We start from the raw sequence: 17711 nt of genomic DNA on the forward strand, positions 1-17711 counted from the left end.
ACAGAACAATACGAAAATAACTGATGGATTGGCAATAGTTTAGTTCAGGTACTTTTTTGTAAGAATTAAAACAGAGGGAACTTCGTCATCACACTGACTGAAACTGGCAGGTTTGGGAATTTAGTGACTATCTCTCATTCTCCTGATTTCTCAGAAGGTCAGATAGACAGCTTCGTTTTGGTGTGGTGAAGCAGAGCTTTAGCATGAGTGACTCCATTTTGGTTTGGTCTGTTGGGCTTAGTGCAGAAACTCAGTCCAAAGCAATGGCCTCCTGTAAATGTTAACATTTTGAAACCTTTCTGATTCAGTCAGAGACTGGGTGCTTCTCCTCCAGTATTTCCTCTGCCATTTGCACCTTCCTCAGGGGCAGATTAAACTTCAGGGCTCGTTACTTTCACAGGTCCCTTCTAAGACTGGCATCTAATTTTGTATTCATTATTTTATATTCTTTTTCTTTTTCTTTTCTTTTCTTTTTTTTTTTTTGAGACGGGGTCTCGCTCTGTCGCCCAGGCTGGAGTGCAGTGGCCGGATCTCAGCTCACTGCAAGCTCCGCCTCCTGGGTTTAAGCCATTCTCCTGCCTCAGCCTCCCGAGTAGCTGGGGCTACAGGCGCCTGCCACCTCGCCCGGCTAGTTTTTTGTATTTTTTAGTAGAGACGGGGTTTCACCGTGTTAGCCAAGAGGGTCTCAATCTCCTGACCTCGTGATCCGCCCGTCTCGGCCTCCCAAAGTGCTGGGATTACAGGCTTGAGCCACCGCGCCCGGCCTATATTCTTTTTCTTAAAGAGTCCTTCCCCTTCCTGCAACTGCGTAAGATTTAGGTTCCACTAAATCTAGATCCATCCCTCATCTACCTACAGATTAGTAATTATCATATTTTTCTGTGATTATATATTCACATGTCGTGGGTCCCCAGACCTAGCACAACGTCTGCTATGTGATAATTGCTTAATAAATATGCAGTACAAAGTTTCAGAATTTTCATCTGTCAGTCATTCTTTGTCATTGGGCATTTATTATTAGTGCAGTTAGAATTCAAAGTAAAGTTGACAGGTCTACCAAAAAGCGATTGATTTGGTTTTCCAAGGAAAGGAGTTTCTCTCGATGTTTTGACTGTTTTCAGAGCTTCCTCTCTCAATCCCAGTTTTGTTTCCTCTCCTTATAGCACATGAATCAGCCCTTGCTTCACTGGGATAAGCAGATTATCTCGCAGACACTTAAAATTGTCAGGGATCTTAGGGTCAGTGCCTATTTGGGGTCAACCCTCACAATATACCTTTTTAAAAAACAAAAAACCTTTTACTTTTAATCAAAGCAGTACATTTGGCTCTTGGTATCCATGGATCCAACCAACCACAGATCAAAAATATCCTGGAAAAACTAATAAAAAATAACAATACAACAACAAAAAATAATGCAAATAAAAATACAATATAACGACTATATAGCATTTAGATTGATTTGTATTCGGTCTTATAAGTATCTACAGAGGATTTAAAGTGTATGGGGAGGATGTGTGCTGATTACTTGTAAACATTACATCATTTTATGTAAGAGACTTGAGCATCCATGGATTTTGCTATGGGGGCAGGGGAGGTTTCTGGAACCAATCCCCCCATACCAAGGGAGGACTGTGTATGTTTACTGCAGAAAAATAGAGAAAGCAAGGGCAGAGAAGAGCATAAACACCATAAATCCACCACCCATAGGATAATTTGATGTCTGTCCTTTACGTACATACTTACCTACTTTTTGTTTTTTGATCAAACAATGGCTATAGACTTGTGTTTTTGAAAAGGAACCATACTATACATAGAATATTGTGAACATCTTTCTATATGCAATGCATTAAAATAAACCATTTCTAAAAGCTTTTGACACACTTACGTATTTATAATCTGACAAAGTACTAAGTATCTTGTTCTTGTTCACACAGGACTAATATTATGTCTATCTAAGTAATATAAATATGTAATGTAGGTAATGTAAATGTGTAATGTATCACGTAGATGTAATATATGTTCACAGATGCAATTACAGGCCTTTTATTTATAATGAGGTGACGCCACTTCTTTACACAACTCCAGAGGGCGCCGTTCATAGCTTCTGGTGCCACAGCGGCCCAATAAAAGTTGAGGAAAAAAGATCGAGATGGGCTCGTTGACTCTTTCAGTTAGGTAATTTTACACGTAAGCCTTTTGAAGTTTAGAAAGATTCAGTTAGACCTGGTCATTAAAAACGTTTAATTTCCTCCAGTGAAAAACGGGCGGGAAGCGACAAACTTTGAAAACAACTAAGGAAGAAAACGCGTCTGCATACAGTTTGCCAACTACGGGACACCGTGGAAATCCCATCCCGGGATTGGAGCGGTGCCTGCTGGGAGTTGTAGTGCGCCCCTCGCCCTCCGGGCGGCGGGCTGAGGCCCTCGAGACTCCGTTTCCCGGCAGGCCGCGCGTCAAGACGGCCGGCGGGACGGGAGCTGCCGCGCTGGCTACGAGAGTGACCCAGTCAGCATTGATTCCCGTCTTGACCATGGCCTCGTTCGTGACAGAAGTTTTGGCACACTCCGGGAGGCTGGAAAAGGAGGATCTGGGGACCCGGATCAGCCGCCTGACCCGGCGGGTGGAGGAGATTAAGGTGAGAGCGGGGCAGCTGTATGCTGACTGGAAGGAGACGCCGGGTCCATGTGTGAAGGGACTGGAGAGAGGAGTTGGGGGCTAAGGGCAGACAGAGTGGGGACCAGCAGAGTGGGGCCTGTCGGGGAGATGTAGTTGTGGGGGCTGAATGAGGAGTGGGGAGGCCCAGCGTGTGTGGATTGAGGAGGGATCTTGGAGGGGAGCCCAGACAGGGGTTGGGAACTGAGGAGGCGAGGAGGCCTGGGGCTGTGGAGACGAAGAGGCGGTGGCTGGAGAGCACTGGGGAGTGGAGTTATGTTGGGGAGGGGTGTGCCGCGGAAATAGGGAGACTGAAGAGACCAGCAGAGCGGGAGGAGCAACTGGAAGCTCCGAGGAAGCTAGGGAGCGAGCGCAGGAGAGAAATAGAAAAGACAGGATCCCCCCTTCCCCTTCTTCCATCGATGAGTGTTTATTTCCTCCACCCACTCCTTGATGTGTTGATGAATAAAATAGCCTGGAGGATTGCACCTTTCTCCTCCCCGACCTTAAAAAAACCCCCAAACTCTTAGTATGTTTTTATTTTTATCTATCTATTTCTCTTTTGAGATGGAGTCTTGCTCTGTTGCCCAGGCTGGAGTGATCTCGGCTCACCGCAACCTCTGCCTCCCGGGTTCAAGCGATTCTCCTGCCTCAGCCTCCTGAATAGCTGGGATTACAGGCGCGCGCCACCACGCCTGGCTAATTTTTTTTCTGTTTGTTTTGTATTTTTAGTAGAGACGGAGTTTCACCATGTTGGCCAGGCTGGTCTCGAACTCTTGACCTCAGGTGATCCACCCGCCTCATCCTCCCAAAGTGTTGGGATTACAGGCGTGAGCCACCGCCTCCAGCCTCTTAATGTGTTTTTAAAACTTCTTCATCTACAAGCACTTGAAGCTGTGCTGAGTGTCAGTGGTACTTAGGTAGACGTTGCTGCTTTGAGGTTGATACAAAAACTGGAAGCAGGTAGCCACACACAGTTTTGCTTTGCACCAGTATTGCTTCCTTGCCAGTATTTGTCCACATCTTCAGTTGCTTTCATTTAAAATTTTGTGTATTTGAGTCAAGTAGGGTTTCAAGGGGGCAAGTTTGGCACACACAATAAAGACACAGGTATAACTCTTCCTAACAGCTCTTGATTTTACAAAAGTAGTTTCCTGAATTTTAAGTAGTCATATCCCTGACATCTCTTCTTTAATATGGCTTTCAGATTTTTCACCACTGTTTAATGTGATGGAAAGAAGACAGATTTTTAAGCTACTGTAGCATGGCAAGCTACCCTAGCTCCTATGTGTTCTGAACCCAACGTGCCTTTCTTTCCTTTCACTAGTTTCCTTTACCAACTTGGATCTTCAGCCAATTGAAAATTACTTTCTCTGCTGTCCCCTCTTTTTTTGATCCCATATTTTGCTTATGTTGCCATTTTTCCATCTTTACCTGTAGTATTTCTACCCATTTTTCAAGTTCCATTTCAAATGTCTCCTGCATAAAAAAAAGTCTTTATCTTCCCTCAGGGAGAGGGGATCTCTTTCTCATTTGTGCCCCTGGAAGGCTTTGTAACTTTGTTGCTGTGTTACATTTCAGTCCTGTATTCTTGTTGCTCAAGTATATGGTATCTTTACTACCTAGGAATTTGAGGGCAAGCAATTCGTTTTTTTCAAATTCATGTATTTATTCCACTGTCAAAAGAAATAATAATTTAACAAACTTAGCCAGGCGTGGTGTTGTGCACCTGTAATCCCAGCTACTCTGGAGGCTGAGGCAGGAGGATTGCTTGAACCTGTGAGGTTGAGGTTGCAGTGAGCCGAGATTGCGCCACTGCGTTCCAGCCTGAGGGACAGAGTGAGACTCCATCTCAAAAAGAGAGAGAAAAAAATCAATTTAAAGTTATAACATTTTTAAAAGATAAAGGAGAATTTGTGGCACAGCTGCATTAACAAAACAAAGACACCAATCTAAAGTGCAACACTAAACAGGTGTTCTCTCTTCCCATGGTGGAATAAATATACACAATTACACGTAAAATTTCACTGAAGATATGAGATGAGGCAAATAACCCTTTGAAATGAACCACCCAAGGAATCGAGGCAGGCTAAAAATTATTTCTTTTAAAATTTTACTGCAAGATGGAACCCCCACTCCCTGTTCTACCCCCTCCCCCCCAGGTGAGTACTGACTCAAACCCCTCATTTTATGTGCATGGCCTTGGCTTCTGTCTTCTTTCCTCAGCCACATCCAAATCCAGAGAGGCTTCTGTACCCTATGCTCAAAAATGCAACCTTGGCTAGGTGCGGTGGCTCACGCCTGTAATCCCAGCACTTTGGGAGGCCAAGGCGGGTAGATAACCTGAGGTCAGGAGTTCCAGATCAGTCTGGCCAACATGGTGAAACTTCTTCTCTACTAAAAATACAAAAATTAGCTGGGTGTGGTGGTGGGCGCCTGTAATCCCAGCTACTGTGGAGGCTGAGGCAGGAGAATCGCTTGAACCCAGGAAGTGGAGGTTGTAGTGATGTGAGATTGCTCCACTGCACTCCAGCCTGGGTGACAGAGTGAGACTCTGTCTCAAAAAAAAAAAAAAAAAAAAAAAATTGCCTCCTCAAGTGCCTGAGGTCTAGAACCTCCAGGGAAATCAGGAGCACAAACACAGAGTGCAGCATCATTTCTTTTTTTTTTTTCTTTTTGAGGTGGTCTCTCTCTTGCTCTGTCGCCCAGGCTGGAGTGCAGTGGTGAGATCTCGGCTCACTGCAATCTCTGCTTTCTGGATTCAAGTGATTCTCCTGCCTCAGCCTCCCAAGTAGCTGGGACTACAGGCACCCACCACCACGCCTGGCTAATTTTTTTGTATTTTAGTAGAGATGGGTTTGCACCATGTTGGCCAGGCTGGTCTTGAACTCCTGACCTCAAGTGATCTACCTGCCTTGGCTTCCCAAAGTGCTGGGATTACAGGTGTGAGCCACAATGCCGGGATGCATCATTTCTTTAAACAATGGCTTTAATTGTTGAATGAGCTCTGACAAGCCATATGCATTTCATAAGCAAGCCAAAATACTGTCTTCATAACTTTCTGTTTTTCTTGGAAACATGTATCATCCAAGTAAAAAAAAAAACAACAACAAAAAAAATTAGGCTGGCCACGGTGGCTCACACCTATAATCCCAGCACTTTCAGAGGCTGAGGTGGATGGATCACCAGAGGTCAGGAGTTCGAGACCAGCCTGGCTAACATGATGAAACCCTGTCTACTAAAAATACAAAAATTAGCTGGGCATGGTGGCGCATGCCTGTTATCCCAGCTACTTGGGAGGCTGAGGCAGAAGAATCGCTTGTACCCGGAAGGTGGAGGTTGCAGTGAGCCAAGATTCCACCACTGTACTCCAGCCTGGATCACAGAACGAGACTCCATCTCAAAAAAAAAAAAAAACAAAAACAAACAAACAAAAAATTAACAGAAACAATGAAAAAGATAATTCAAACGGTTTATGCCAAAAAGCAAACCAGTCCTTATTTGTTTTGGCGCAAGCTCATTTCTTTTGGGGCTGTGAAGCCACGTAGAGGGTGATCAGGCAGTATCCCGCCCATAGTCAGCACCATGGTGGTCCAGTATAGCATTTGGTCAGGGAATCCTCATTTCAGGTGGATGGGCACATCATCAGCTTTCTGGAGAAACTTCTTCAGCTCTGGAACTTTGTTTTTCCTAGCAAAATTATATGCAGTGGAATCAGGTCAGCTTAGTTGGTATGGCAAATATGATAGGTGGTGCTTCTGTGGAAACCACAGGCTTTAATCCCTGTGGGCTATAGGCCTCTGAAATCCATGCTCCCACCAACTTGAACATGAAGCCACTAAATTTGTAGTACATGATGCCTGGAGTCCAGCTTCCCACATCTACTGCCTTCACTACCTCCCCAGAGAAGGAGCCATAATTTATTCTTGTATCTTTCAAGGTATTGAATAATTCAATACACAGTATTCAGTACTTTGTTTAAGTTAGTTTGCGTTAAAGGAGATGATGAAACTCAAATCAATGTAGGGTTTTAAGATCAGGCCATAACATGTTATAGGCAAGAAAATAGAAATTGATTGAGATATATAGATTATGGGTAATTTATCCATTTATTTTCTTTTCTATTAGATTTATCATTAAAATTGGTGACCACAGTCTGATATAGTTCAATATGAGAACTTCTGACTCCACCTTTCTCTTTTCTAGCAATTGTACAACTCTTGGGCACTGTTGGGGTTTGGTGATCATAGTCTTTTTTTTTAATTAATGTTTTAATCGACCAGTGATAGTTGTACATATTCTTGGAGTACATAGTGATGTTTGATATTGTTGTCTTCTTTCACCCGAATAGTGTTATGAGACCCCTCATGGTGGGAGAAATGTGTTTTTGAAAGAAACTCATTGGCTGGAAGGAAAGTGAATGGTTGTGAGCAATTGGCAAGAAGGTTCTAACATGGAAAATGCCTCGTGGAAGATGAATATATTTTTATCAGAGTTTTTTACTCATTTCATTGTCTTTTATTGTAATTCTGTTTTGTATTTTAGGGTGAGGTGTGCAATATGATTAGCAAGAAGTACAGTGAATTCCTGCCTAGCATGCAGAGTGCGCAGGGCCTGATTACCCAGGTGGATAAGCTATCTGAAGACATCGACCTGCTGAAATCCAGGATAGAGAGTGAGGTAAGGATAAGTTGTTACATTGGGTAGGTTTGTAGGGAGGTGGTTCAGCTTCCTGATTCCTAAGACAGCTTAATTGTGTACAACTTTTTAAACCCTCACTTTTCTGTTTGGTAAATGGTGATTGAACTAAATGATTGTAGGGTGACTTCAATTCTGAAATAGAAGTATTTTCCAGAAGTGTAATTTAAATAACTTATTTTTTATGGAAGAAAATTTGACCAGGCCCGGTGCATCACGCCTGTAACCCCAGCACTTTGTGGTGGCCAAAGCGAGTGGATCAGTCTGTTATTTTGCACCTCTGGCACAGTACAAAAAATATCCCCAGAGTGTATTTGTAATTAGTTGATTGATTAGGGAGTCAGTATCAATAGTGCAATATTAGACTGTGCTATTAGAAATGAAGTGTCTGGAACAAGACAGTAATTGGCTTTCTGTACCTTTTGCTGGCCACATCCTGGCTGTTGGAATTCATTTAGTTTTGGTTGTTGTATTTTGAAAGATGGCTGGTCTGGATGAGAAGGTTTAGCCCTGAACACTGTACCATTTGAAGAACTGTGAAATAAACTGGGGATGTAAACATCTTGGGAAGAAACACTTTCAATATTTGAAGCTCTGTCATATGGGAGAAATATTCAAATTTATGGTTGGTAATAGAGAATTTTTTTCAATAGGTGTATGTTAGAAGTTTATTCAGGCATTTGGTGTATTTATTGTGCACTTAAAAGGTGCCGGGTACTGTGATAGTTGCTGAATAAGAATGTTTTTTATTTCAAGGTGTGAATCTCATACCTGATAATAATAGTGTGACATAACAATAAATAGGAGTAATACAGTTAGAGAGAGGAGATATAGCTAAGGATGGCTTACTATAGGAAATGACATCCAAACCAAGACGGGAAGTGATAGGCAACAGGGGAAGGAAGAGTGTTGTAAGTAGCCATAAATGTTAATTGTAGGCAGAGGCATGGAGGTAATGGAGAGAGGTCACTTTTGGGGAGCTACAAGTATTGCATAAGACAAGTGTTTAGAGATTGTGGTGGGAAGGAACATAAGATGAATTAGAAAGGTAAGCAAAGACCTTGCATATCAGGTTAGTAGTAACATGATAAAGTTAGTGTGGACGTTATCTTGATGGCACTGTGGAACCCGTAGAGGTTTTTAAGCAAGAGAGTGACATCAGATTTGAATTTCAGGAATTCTATTCTGCTTGCAGTTTGAAGAAAGAACTTGAGGGAAATGAGTCCAGGATATGAGAAGGCAGTTAAAATATTCAGAGGCAGTTAAAATAATTGAGGAAAAAAAGGGTGGTGATTTGCCCTAAAGTCAGTGGCAGTGGGGATGGAGAAAAATTGATGGATCCTAGTGACATTTCAGAGAGGATATTTGGGACTTGTTGATGTGGGGAGTGAAGGATGTAGGAGTCAAGGATAACTGGGGAACTAGGTCATGGTTTCATTCCATTCACTGAGACAGTCTAGAGAAAGAGCAGGTTTTTGTGAGAGATTTGAGGAGTTTAAATTTAAGGTGCCTATGGGATATCAAATGAACTTTCACAGACAGTTGGATTATATTAAGGTGAAGGCTAGACTGTTGTAAAAAAAAAAACAATAAATAAAAAGAGATACCTTGAAATGCAGTGGCTCAAACAAGATACTTAAAAATCATAGTACTTTAGTAAGCAGGCTGATTCTACAATCTAGGGCCCAGCTATTCTAGCATAGTGTGTGTCAAGAATTGAAGGGGATCTAGGATTTTAACTTTCTTGAAAGTCAGTAAGTTAGCCTGCTAAAGTTTCATGGATTTTGTTTTTACATTTTTTTTGAGACGCACTCTTACTCTGTTGCCCAGGCTGGAGTGCAGTGGTGTGATCTAGGTTCATTGCAACCTCTGGCTCCTGGGTTCAAGCAATTCTCCTGTGTCAGCCTCCTGAGTAGCTGGGATTACAGGCATGTGCCATCATGCCTGGCTAATTTTTGTATTTTTAGTAGAGATAGGGTTTCATCATGTTGGCCAGAGTGGTCTCAAACTCCTGGCCTCAAGTAATCCACCCACCTCTGCCTCTCAAAGTAACTGGGATTACAGGCGTGAGCCACTGCACCCGGCCTCATGGATTTTTTTTTTTTTAATTTTTAAAAATTAAAAAAAAAATTCTTGTTTTTTATTTTTTTGAGACAGTTTCACTCTGTTGCCCATGGCACAGTCATGGCTCACTGCAGCCTCAACCTCCTGGGCTCAGTTGATTATCTCACCCCACCCTCCCGGGTAGCTGGGACTACAGGTACAAGCCACCACGCCCAGCTAAATTTTTTTGTAGAGACAGGGTCTCACAATGTTGCCCAGGCTGGTCTTGAACTTCTGGGCTCAAGCAATTCTCCTTCTTCAGCCTCACAAAGTGCTGGGATTACAGGCTTGAGTCACCATTCCTGGAAAGTTTCATGGATTTTTGTAGAAGACATGAGTCTCCTTGGTGTGAGATGAAGGACAGTTTATTACTTACAGCAGTATCAGCATTTTTGCATCAGTTGCCCAGTCCTGCTTCCTGTAGGACATTGTGCAGTGGATTGCTTTATATTAATAGAAAAGGACTCCTGAGTTTAAGGAACCTGAATCTTTTTAATGGGTAGCAAGCATACCTCCCTTTTGCTTTGGAGGGAGACACCATCTCTGTCTTCCAAGGCTGTTTACTATATAGACGTTCTTGAAAAGATAGCCCAGAACTAAAGACAGTAATTGCCTTGCTTGTAAGATGGTGCAAATATGTGAGAGACCTCTAGAGAATTGTCTTTCAAAAGTCTGTAGAACAGCAGTTTTGGCAGTACCTGATAGCTTATTAGAAATGCAGGATCTCAGGCCTCAATCTAGACCCACTGAATCAGAATCTGCATTTTACTTAGAGTCACTGAGTGATATGTATATGCATTACAGTTTGAGAAGTATTGCTCTTAGGGTTTTGTCATTATTTACGTGATTCAATCTGGTCTCTTCTGGTATCCAGGTCATAGCTGGAGATAAAGGGAAAAGAGAGGGCATGTAGGGGCCACATCTATTTTCTTAGGACTCAGAGTTGGAAATGGTACACATTACTATTGTTAGTAATTGGTAAGATCTTAGACATGGTCTCACCCAACTGTGAAGGAGGCTAAAATATATAATCTGGTTGGGTGCTATTAATATGGAAAAAAGAAGAATGGATTTTAGTGGACAGTTTCCACATCATCTTACCCATGTACATGTTTGGAGGTGAGGAAAATAATGTGGACTTGAGATAGCAGCACTTAGTAATTGAAGCCATGGGAATGGACAAGATTGCCCAGAAAGAGTATATAAAGCAGGGTTTCTCACCCTTGTCACTATTGATGTTTTGGGCTGGATAATTCTTTGTTGTGGAGGTCTGTCCTGTACATCGTATCGTGTTAGCAGTATCCCTGGCCTCTGTTCGCTAGATGTGAATAGAACTCTCTCATGGTGACAACCAGTGGCAGCCACTGTCTTCAGACATTGCCACATGTCCCTGGTTGAGGGTGGGGCAAAATCACTTCCTGTTAAAAACCACTGGTTTGGAATAAGAAGACAATCAGGAAGAAAGGAGTATCAATATATATGGAGTGGTCAGAAAATGAAGCTCCCAAAAGAAAGTGAAAAAGGAAGGGCTAGAGAACTAAGAGGAAAATCGGTAGAGAATGATATCATGGAACTAAGGGAAAGAATGTTTCAGAAGGAAGGAAAGTTAACACAGTACTGTTAAATACATTTCAGTCAACAACAGACCACATATACAAGTGTGGTCCCGTGAGATTATAGTGGAGTTCCTGTCACCTATTGATAATCCTGACTTCATAGGGCTAGGCTAATGTGCGTGTTTGTGCCTTAGTGTTTAACAGGAAAGTTTACAAAGTTAAAACAAAAAATTTAAAATAGAAAAAAGCTTATAGAAGACAAATATAAATAAACTATTTTTACTACAAACCACTGCTCAAGGAAATAAGAGAGGACACAAACAAATGGAAAAACATTCCATTCTCATGGATAGGAAGAATCAGTATCATGAAAATGGCCATAAGCAATTTATAGATTCAATGCTGGTCCATCAAACTACCATTGACATTCTTCACAGAATTAGAAAAAACTGTTTTAGTTTTCATATAGAATCAAAGAAGACCCATATAGACAAAACAATCCTAAACAAAAAGAACAAAGCTGGAGGCATCACACTACCTGACTTCAAACTATATTACAAGGCTACAGTAACCAAAACAGCATGGTACTGATACCAAAACAGACATATAGACCAATGGAGCAGAACGGAGGCCTCAGAAATAACACCACACTTCTACAACCATCTGATCTTTGACAAACCTGACAAAAACAAGCAATGGGGAAAGAATCTCCTATTCAGTAAAATGGTGCTGGGAAAACTGTTTAGCCATATGCAGAAAACTGAAACCAGATCCCTTCCTTATACCTTATACAAAAATTAACTCAAGGTGGATTAAAGACTTAAATGTAAAACCCAAAACCATAAAAACCCCAGAAGAAAACCTGGGCAGTTCCATTCAGGACATAGGCATGGACAAAGACTTTGTGACAAAAATGCCAAAAGCAACTGCAATAAAAGCCAAAATTGACAAATGGGATCTAATTAAACTAAAGAGCTTCTGCACAGCAAAAGAAACTATCATCAGAGTGAACAGGCAGTCTACAGAATGGGAGAAAATTTTTGCAATCTACCCATCTGATAAAGGTCTAATATCCAGAATTTACAAGGAACTTAAACGTATTTATAAGAAAAAAACAACCCCATCAAAAAGTGGGCAAAGGATATGAACAGACACTTCTCAAAAGAAGACATTTATGTGGCCAACAAACATGAAAAAAAGCTCAACATCACTGAATCAGAGAAATGCAAATCAAAACCACAATGAGATACCATCTCATGCAAGTCAGAATAGCGATTATTAAAAAGTCAGGAAACAATAGATGCTGGAGAGGATGTGGAGAAATAGGAACGTTTTTACACTGTTGGTGGAAATGTAAATTAGTTCAGCCATTGTGGAAGACAGTATGCTGATTCCTCAAGGATCTGGAATCAGAAATACCATTTGACCCAGCAGTCCCATTACTGGGTATATACCCAAAGGAATATAAATCATTCTACTATAAAGACACATGCACACATATGTTTATTGCAGCATTGTTTACAATAGCAAAGACATGGAACCAACCCAAATGCCCATCACTGATAGACTGGATAAAGAAAATGTGGTACATATACACCATGGAATACTATGCAGCCATAAAAAGGAATGAGAGCATATCCTTTGCAGGTACATGGATGAAGCTGGAAGCCATCATCCTCAGCAAACTAACACAGGAGCAGAAAACTAGACACTGCATGTTCTCACTCATAAGTGGGAGTTGAACAATGAGAACACATGGACACAAAGAGGGGAACAACACACACCAGGGCCTGTTGGGGGGTGAGGGGTGAGAGTAGGGAACTTAGAAGACGGGTTAATAGGTGCAACAAACCACCATGGCACATCTATACCTGTGTAACAAACCTACATGTTCTGCACATGTATCCCATTTTTTTTTAGAAGAAATAAAAACACACAAAATATTTTTGTACAGCGTATAGTGTGTTTGCATTTTAAGCTGTGTTATTACAAGAGTCAAAATGTTAAAAAGTTTAGCTAGGTGCAGTGGCTCACACCTGTAATCCCAGCACTTTGGGAGGCTGAGGCAGGCAGATCACTTGAAGTCAGGAGTTCGAGACCAGCCTGGCCAACATGATAAAACCCCACCTCTACTGAAAATACAAAAATTAGCTGGGCGTGGTGGTGGACGCCTGTAATCCCAGCTACCTGGGTGGCTGAGGCAGGAGAATTGCTTGAACCCAGGAGGTGGCAGTTGCGGTGAGCCAAGATTGTGCCACTGCACTCCAGCTGGGTGACAGAGTGAGACTCCTCAAAAAAAAGAAAAAAAAGTTAAAAAGTTTGTAAAGTAAAAATGTTATAGTAAGATAATGTTAATTTATTATTGAAGAAAGAAAATTTTTAAAAATAAATTTAGCGTTACCTAAATGTATGTTTATAAAGGTGGCAGTAGAGTACATTAATGTCCTAGGCCTTCACATTACCTCACCACTCACCCACTGACTCACTCAGAGCAACTTCTAGTCCTGCAACCTCCATTCATGGTAAGTGCCCTGTACAGGTGTACCATTTTTATGCTGTATTTTTACTGTGTTTTCTGTGTTTAGATACACAAATATTTACCATTGTGTAAGTGGTACACTGACATGCTGTATGGGTTTATAGCCTGGGAGCAATAGTTTTATGTAGCCTGGGTACATAGTAGGACATACCATCTAGGTTTGTGTAAGTACACTCTATGATGTTTACATGACATCAAAATCACCTAACAATGCATTTCTCAGAATGTGTTCCCATTGTTAAGTGACACACGACTGTACTAGTAATGTATGCTTTGGATTTAGCAATGAGGAGTTTAGTGTTTTTTTGTTTTTTGTTTTTTTGGCAAGAACAGTTAGGAACCAGATCACAGTGAGGTATAGAGTGACTGAGAGGTGAGAATGTAAAGACAGTGAATATAGATCACTCTTTCAGGAAGCTGTTTGTGAGAGGGAGGAGAAAAATAAAGCAGTTGCTGAGCAATAGGGTGGTTGGTGAGGTGGAGGGAAATTTTTCCAAAAGATGGGAGAAATTTTAACATATTCAAATTTGATGGGATAAGCCATACACTTACAGGTATTCGGTCAATATATATTTCACGAATGAGTGAAGATAAATTAGGGAGAGGTTAATTGGAGATTTTAGGAGACAGGGAATAATTGATCATGTAAAGTCATTTGATAAGGTGGGACAGAATGAGAGGTAGATTCTGCCTCAATATTAAATCTTTCTGACAAGGTGCGGTGGCTCATGCCGGCAATCTCAGCACTTTGGGAGGCCAAGGTGGGCAGATTGCTTGAGTCCAGGAGTTCAAGACCAGCCTGGACAACATAGTGAAACTCCATCTTTATCACAAAATACAAAAATTAGCCAGGCATGGTGGTGCGTGCCTGTAGTTCTGGCTACTCAGCAGGGCTAAGGTGGGAGGATCACTTGATTCTAGGGAAGTTGAGGCTGCAGTGAGCTGAGATTGCACCACTGCGCTTCAACCTGGACAACAGAGGTGAGACCCTGTTTCAATTAAAAAAAAAAATCCTAATAGAGCTGTCTGACTCTAAAATGAGTTATCACTTGGCAGTGGGGATACCTTTCTAGTAATCCAGGTGGATGAGCTCTCTGATGAAAGATACCTGTTTAAATTAAGAATAGATGGTGACTTGAGGATATTATGTTGAAAGAAATGGGTATTCTTGCAATAGGATAAAGGTTTGGACTAGTTGGACCTCTAGGGTATCTTCCTACTACATTCTGTGATTTTTATTCCAGTCTTAACTAGCATTTAAATTTCAACATGAATTATGTTGACCTAGTAAAGCTTATTGATTTGCTGAAAATGTTTTATTTCTTAGGTATGGTATAGCTTAAAAGTACTTGTCTTTGGTGTGTGAATTAGGTCTGCCGGGATCTTCATGTGTCAACTGGTGAATTTACAGACTTAAAGCAGCAGTTGGAAAGAGACTCAGTTGTCCTAAGTTTGCTTAAACAGTTGCAGGAGGTCAGTAAACTCAACGTGAACCTTAGTATTTTGGTGGTGGGAAGGTCTCATTATTCAATGGCTATCTCCTGACTATAATGAGTTTTTTTGTCTTCATATTTTCTTTTCTTCTTTTTTTTTTTAGAGGGGGGAGAGGGAGGGAAAGTGGGAGCATTTCTTAATATTTTAAAAGCAAACAGACTTGAAATAATTGGATGTATAAAATGCCATACTTAACTTTTCAGTTTTCCACTGCTATTGAAGAATATAATTGTGCATTAACAGAGAAGAAATATGTCACTGGTGCTCAGCATCTGGAAGAGGTACTAAATGCTTTCCCCAAAGCATGCGCAATAAGTGCTCTTCTTGTTTTCAGTAAATTTTGTATTATTTATCATTATGCAAATATATTCTAATTGCCCTGAGTCCAGATTGAATGTTTAACAGTGATTTCATTTCATTACCAGGCACAGAAATGCTTGAAGTTATTAAAATCCAGAAAATGCTTTGATTTAAAAATATTGAAATCTCTCAGCATGGAGCTCACAATACAAAAACAGAACATACTTTATCACCTTGGAGAAGAGTGGCAGAAGCTGATTGTATGGAAGCTCCCACCATCAAAAGGTGCTGCTGACCTCAGGTGGACTGCTTTGCTTCATCTGCCTGAACCAGTGTAGTGTCTGAATATACTCTACAGTTTTGTATTGGTAGATGAGGGTTCACTCATAATCTTCCATATCTGTATTGAGTGCTCATGTTAGCAAGATGCTTACTTAGGACCAGCTCATCTGAGTCCCTAAAGTGCCCTCACCTTGCTTCCCTTACATCCCTCTTAGCTGTCCCGTTCCCTAGAAATGTGAGAAAAGATGATAGGGTAGTTGGGGTCATGTGGTGAGAGTGTGCTAGAGGAGGTGGTAGCAATTTGCCACCACATTGTTTCCATTGCCTTGTAGGACGTGCTCATTCCTGACAGCCCTAATCCCAGCAGTTTATCTTGGCTGGAAAGTGTAGAGGAGCTATCTACCCTTTCTCTCTCTTGCTTAGGAAAGAAGATGAATCAGTAGGCCTGAGGGTAGAGGAGGGGTTTTGTTCAATTTCTTTCTAGTCCTTGGGGAAAATAATGAGCTAGGGAGTGCTTTGCAAGGTGAAGAAATGGGATTACTTCTGCCTTGGCTTTGATTTATGCTACTTGGCTCTCAGCCTTTCTGCCTGCCTCTGGGTATGAGCCCTCTTTGGTGTGTTGTTTGCCCTTAGAGTAAAACTTCAGAGGCTGTATTTAAAGGACATGCTATTGTACCTGGTGTATTTTCCAACATTGGATTTTGAAATTTAGTGTATTTCAGGAGAAACTGTCTCCCCTGTTCCCTTTCCTATATCCACTTTGGCCTACAAATTCATTATGTACTTATGTGTGTACATAGACACATGTACATATGTGTATGTATATCAGTATTTGAAGGGAGTTATCCGGAAAATTTTAGATTCTGTTCTCAAGTAGAATATTAGTTAAGAGAGGAGGGCAGGTGTGTTGAATTATTTGTTATAACACACCCTACTTGTTAAACTTGTTTGGCAGAAAGAACATAGAAAGTAAGGTCTGTGAAACTAGGACCTCATTTTTTTTTTTGAAACAGGGTCTCGCTCTGTCACCCAGGCTGGAGTGCAGTAGCTCAAGCATAGTTCACTGCAGTCTCAAACTCCCAGGCTGAAGCGATCCTCCTGCCTCAGCCCCACCTACTTCTCCCACCCTGCCCCCAGTAGCTGTGACCACAGGTGCGTGCTACCATGCCTGATGAATTTTTAAATTTTTTATTAGAGACAGGGTCTCACTCCGTTGCTCAGGCTGGTCTTGAACTCCTGGGCTCAAGTGATTCTCCCACCTCGGCCTCCCAATGTGCTGGGATTACAGACATGAGTCCCCTCACCTGACCTCAAAAAGGCATTTCCTTTTTTAAAGTGATGCCAAGGACATGTATGTCATAATTCATATTTGGTTGCATTAGGAGTATATTGTAATAGAACTGCATTGGAAATATCAGAGAATGAACTCTGAGGAATAGAAGTGGGAACATCTCATATTGGTGAGACAGCTGATGTTTTTCTTCCTTTTTCTTAGATACCAGCAGTTTGGAATCTTACCTACAAACTGAACTTCATTTATACACTGAACAATCACACAAAGAGGAGAAGACCCCTATGCCACCCATCAGTTCTGTCCTCTTGGCATTTTCTGTTCTTGGAGAACTACACAGCAAGCTTAAATCATTTGGTAAGGCGTGCTACTTTGTTTCATTTACACAAAATCTCCTAAGGCCCAGTATTAAAGGGAAGACAGAAAAGATGATAAAATATTCTCTGGAGAATATTAATATAGGGTTTGGCCTCTTGATTCATGAAAGGGAATTGTCATAAATATTATCCTTTTTATTAAGGGATTGGGTTTTTTTTTATTTAACTGTTCCTATTTTATTTGGTTTTTGAATAATTTAAATAAAAATCTGTAGACAATCTGGGAAACTTCAGTGGTAAAACCTACACTGCATAATGGTTGGTGTATAATGTCATGGTATATGTATTTTGGTTGTTAGGTTCAAAGATTCATATTTTTTTTTGACAGGTTTACTTTTTAGAAGTTTTTTTTTTTTTTTTTTTAGATGGAGTTTCGCTTTTGTCACCTAGGCTGGACTGCGATGGCATGATCTCAGCTT

At 41.2% G+C, this 17711-nt stretch overlaps 1 protein-coding gene and 1 pseudogene across 3 annotated transcripts in view; one reads left to right on the plus strand and one right to left on the minus strand.

Annotated features, from left to right (window-relative positions):
• Positions 1-2391: 2391 nt before the first annotated feature.
• The window catches only part of ZW10 (zw10 kinetochore protein), a 41069-nt gene continuing 25749 nt past the window's right edge, over positions 2392-17711 (plus strand). For all 3 annotated transcript variants that reach the window (XM_030918705.1, XM_010372384.2, XM_030918706.1), the window contains exons 1-6: positions 2392-2635; positions 7198-7332; positions 14920-15021; positions 15246-15323; positions 15468-15627; positions 17120-17272. In XM_030918705.1, the coding sequence (XP_030774565.1) occupies positions 2531-2635; positions 7198-7332; positions 14920-15021; positions 15246-15323; positions 15468-15627; positions 17120-17272 (733 nt within the window). In that variant the 5' untranslated portion in view covers positions 2392-2530. The remainder of the gene's footprint in view (positions 2636-7197; positions 7333-14919; positions 15022-15245; positions 15324-15467; positions 15628-17119; positions 17273-17711) is intronic.
• Positions 6170-6507, minus strand: LOC104669414 (annotated as a pseudogene).

The sequence above is a fragment of the Rhinopithecus roxellana genome, chromosome 15 (genome assembly GCF_007565055.1).
Source record: "Rhinopithecus roxellana isolate Shanxi Qingling chromosome 15, ASM756505v1, whole genome shotgun sequence".
Classification (NCBI taxonomy): Eukaryota; Metazoa; Chordata; class Mammalia; order Primates; family Cercopithecidae; genus Rhinopithecus; species Rhinopithecus roxellana.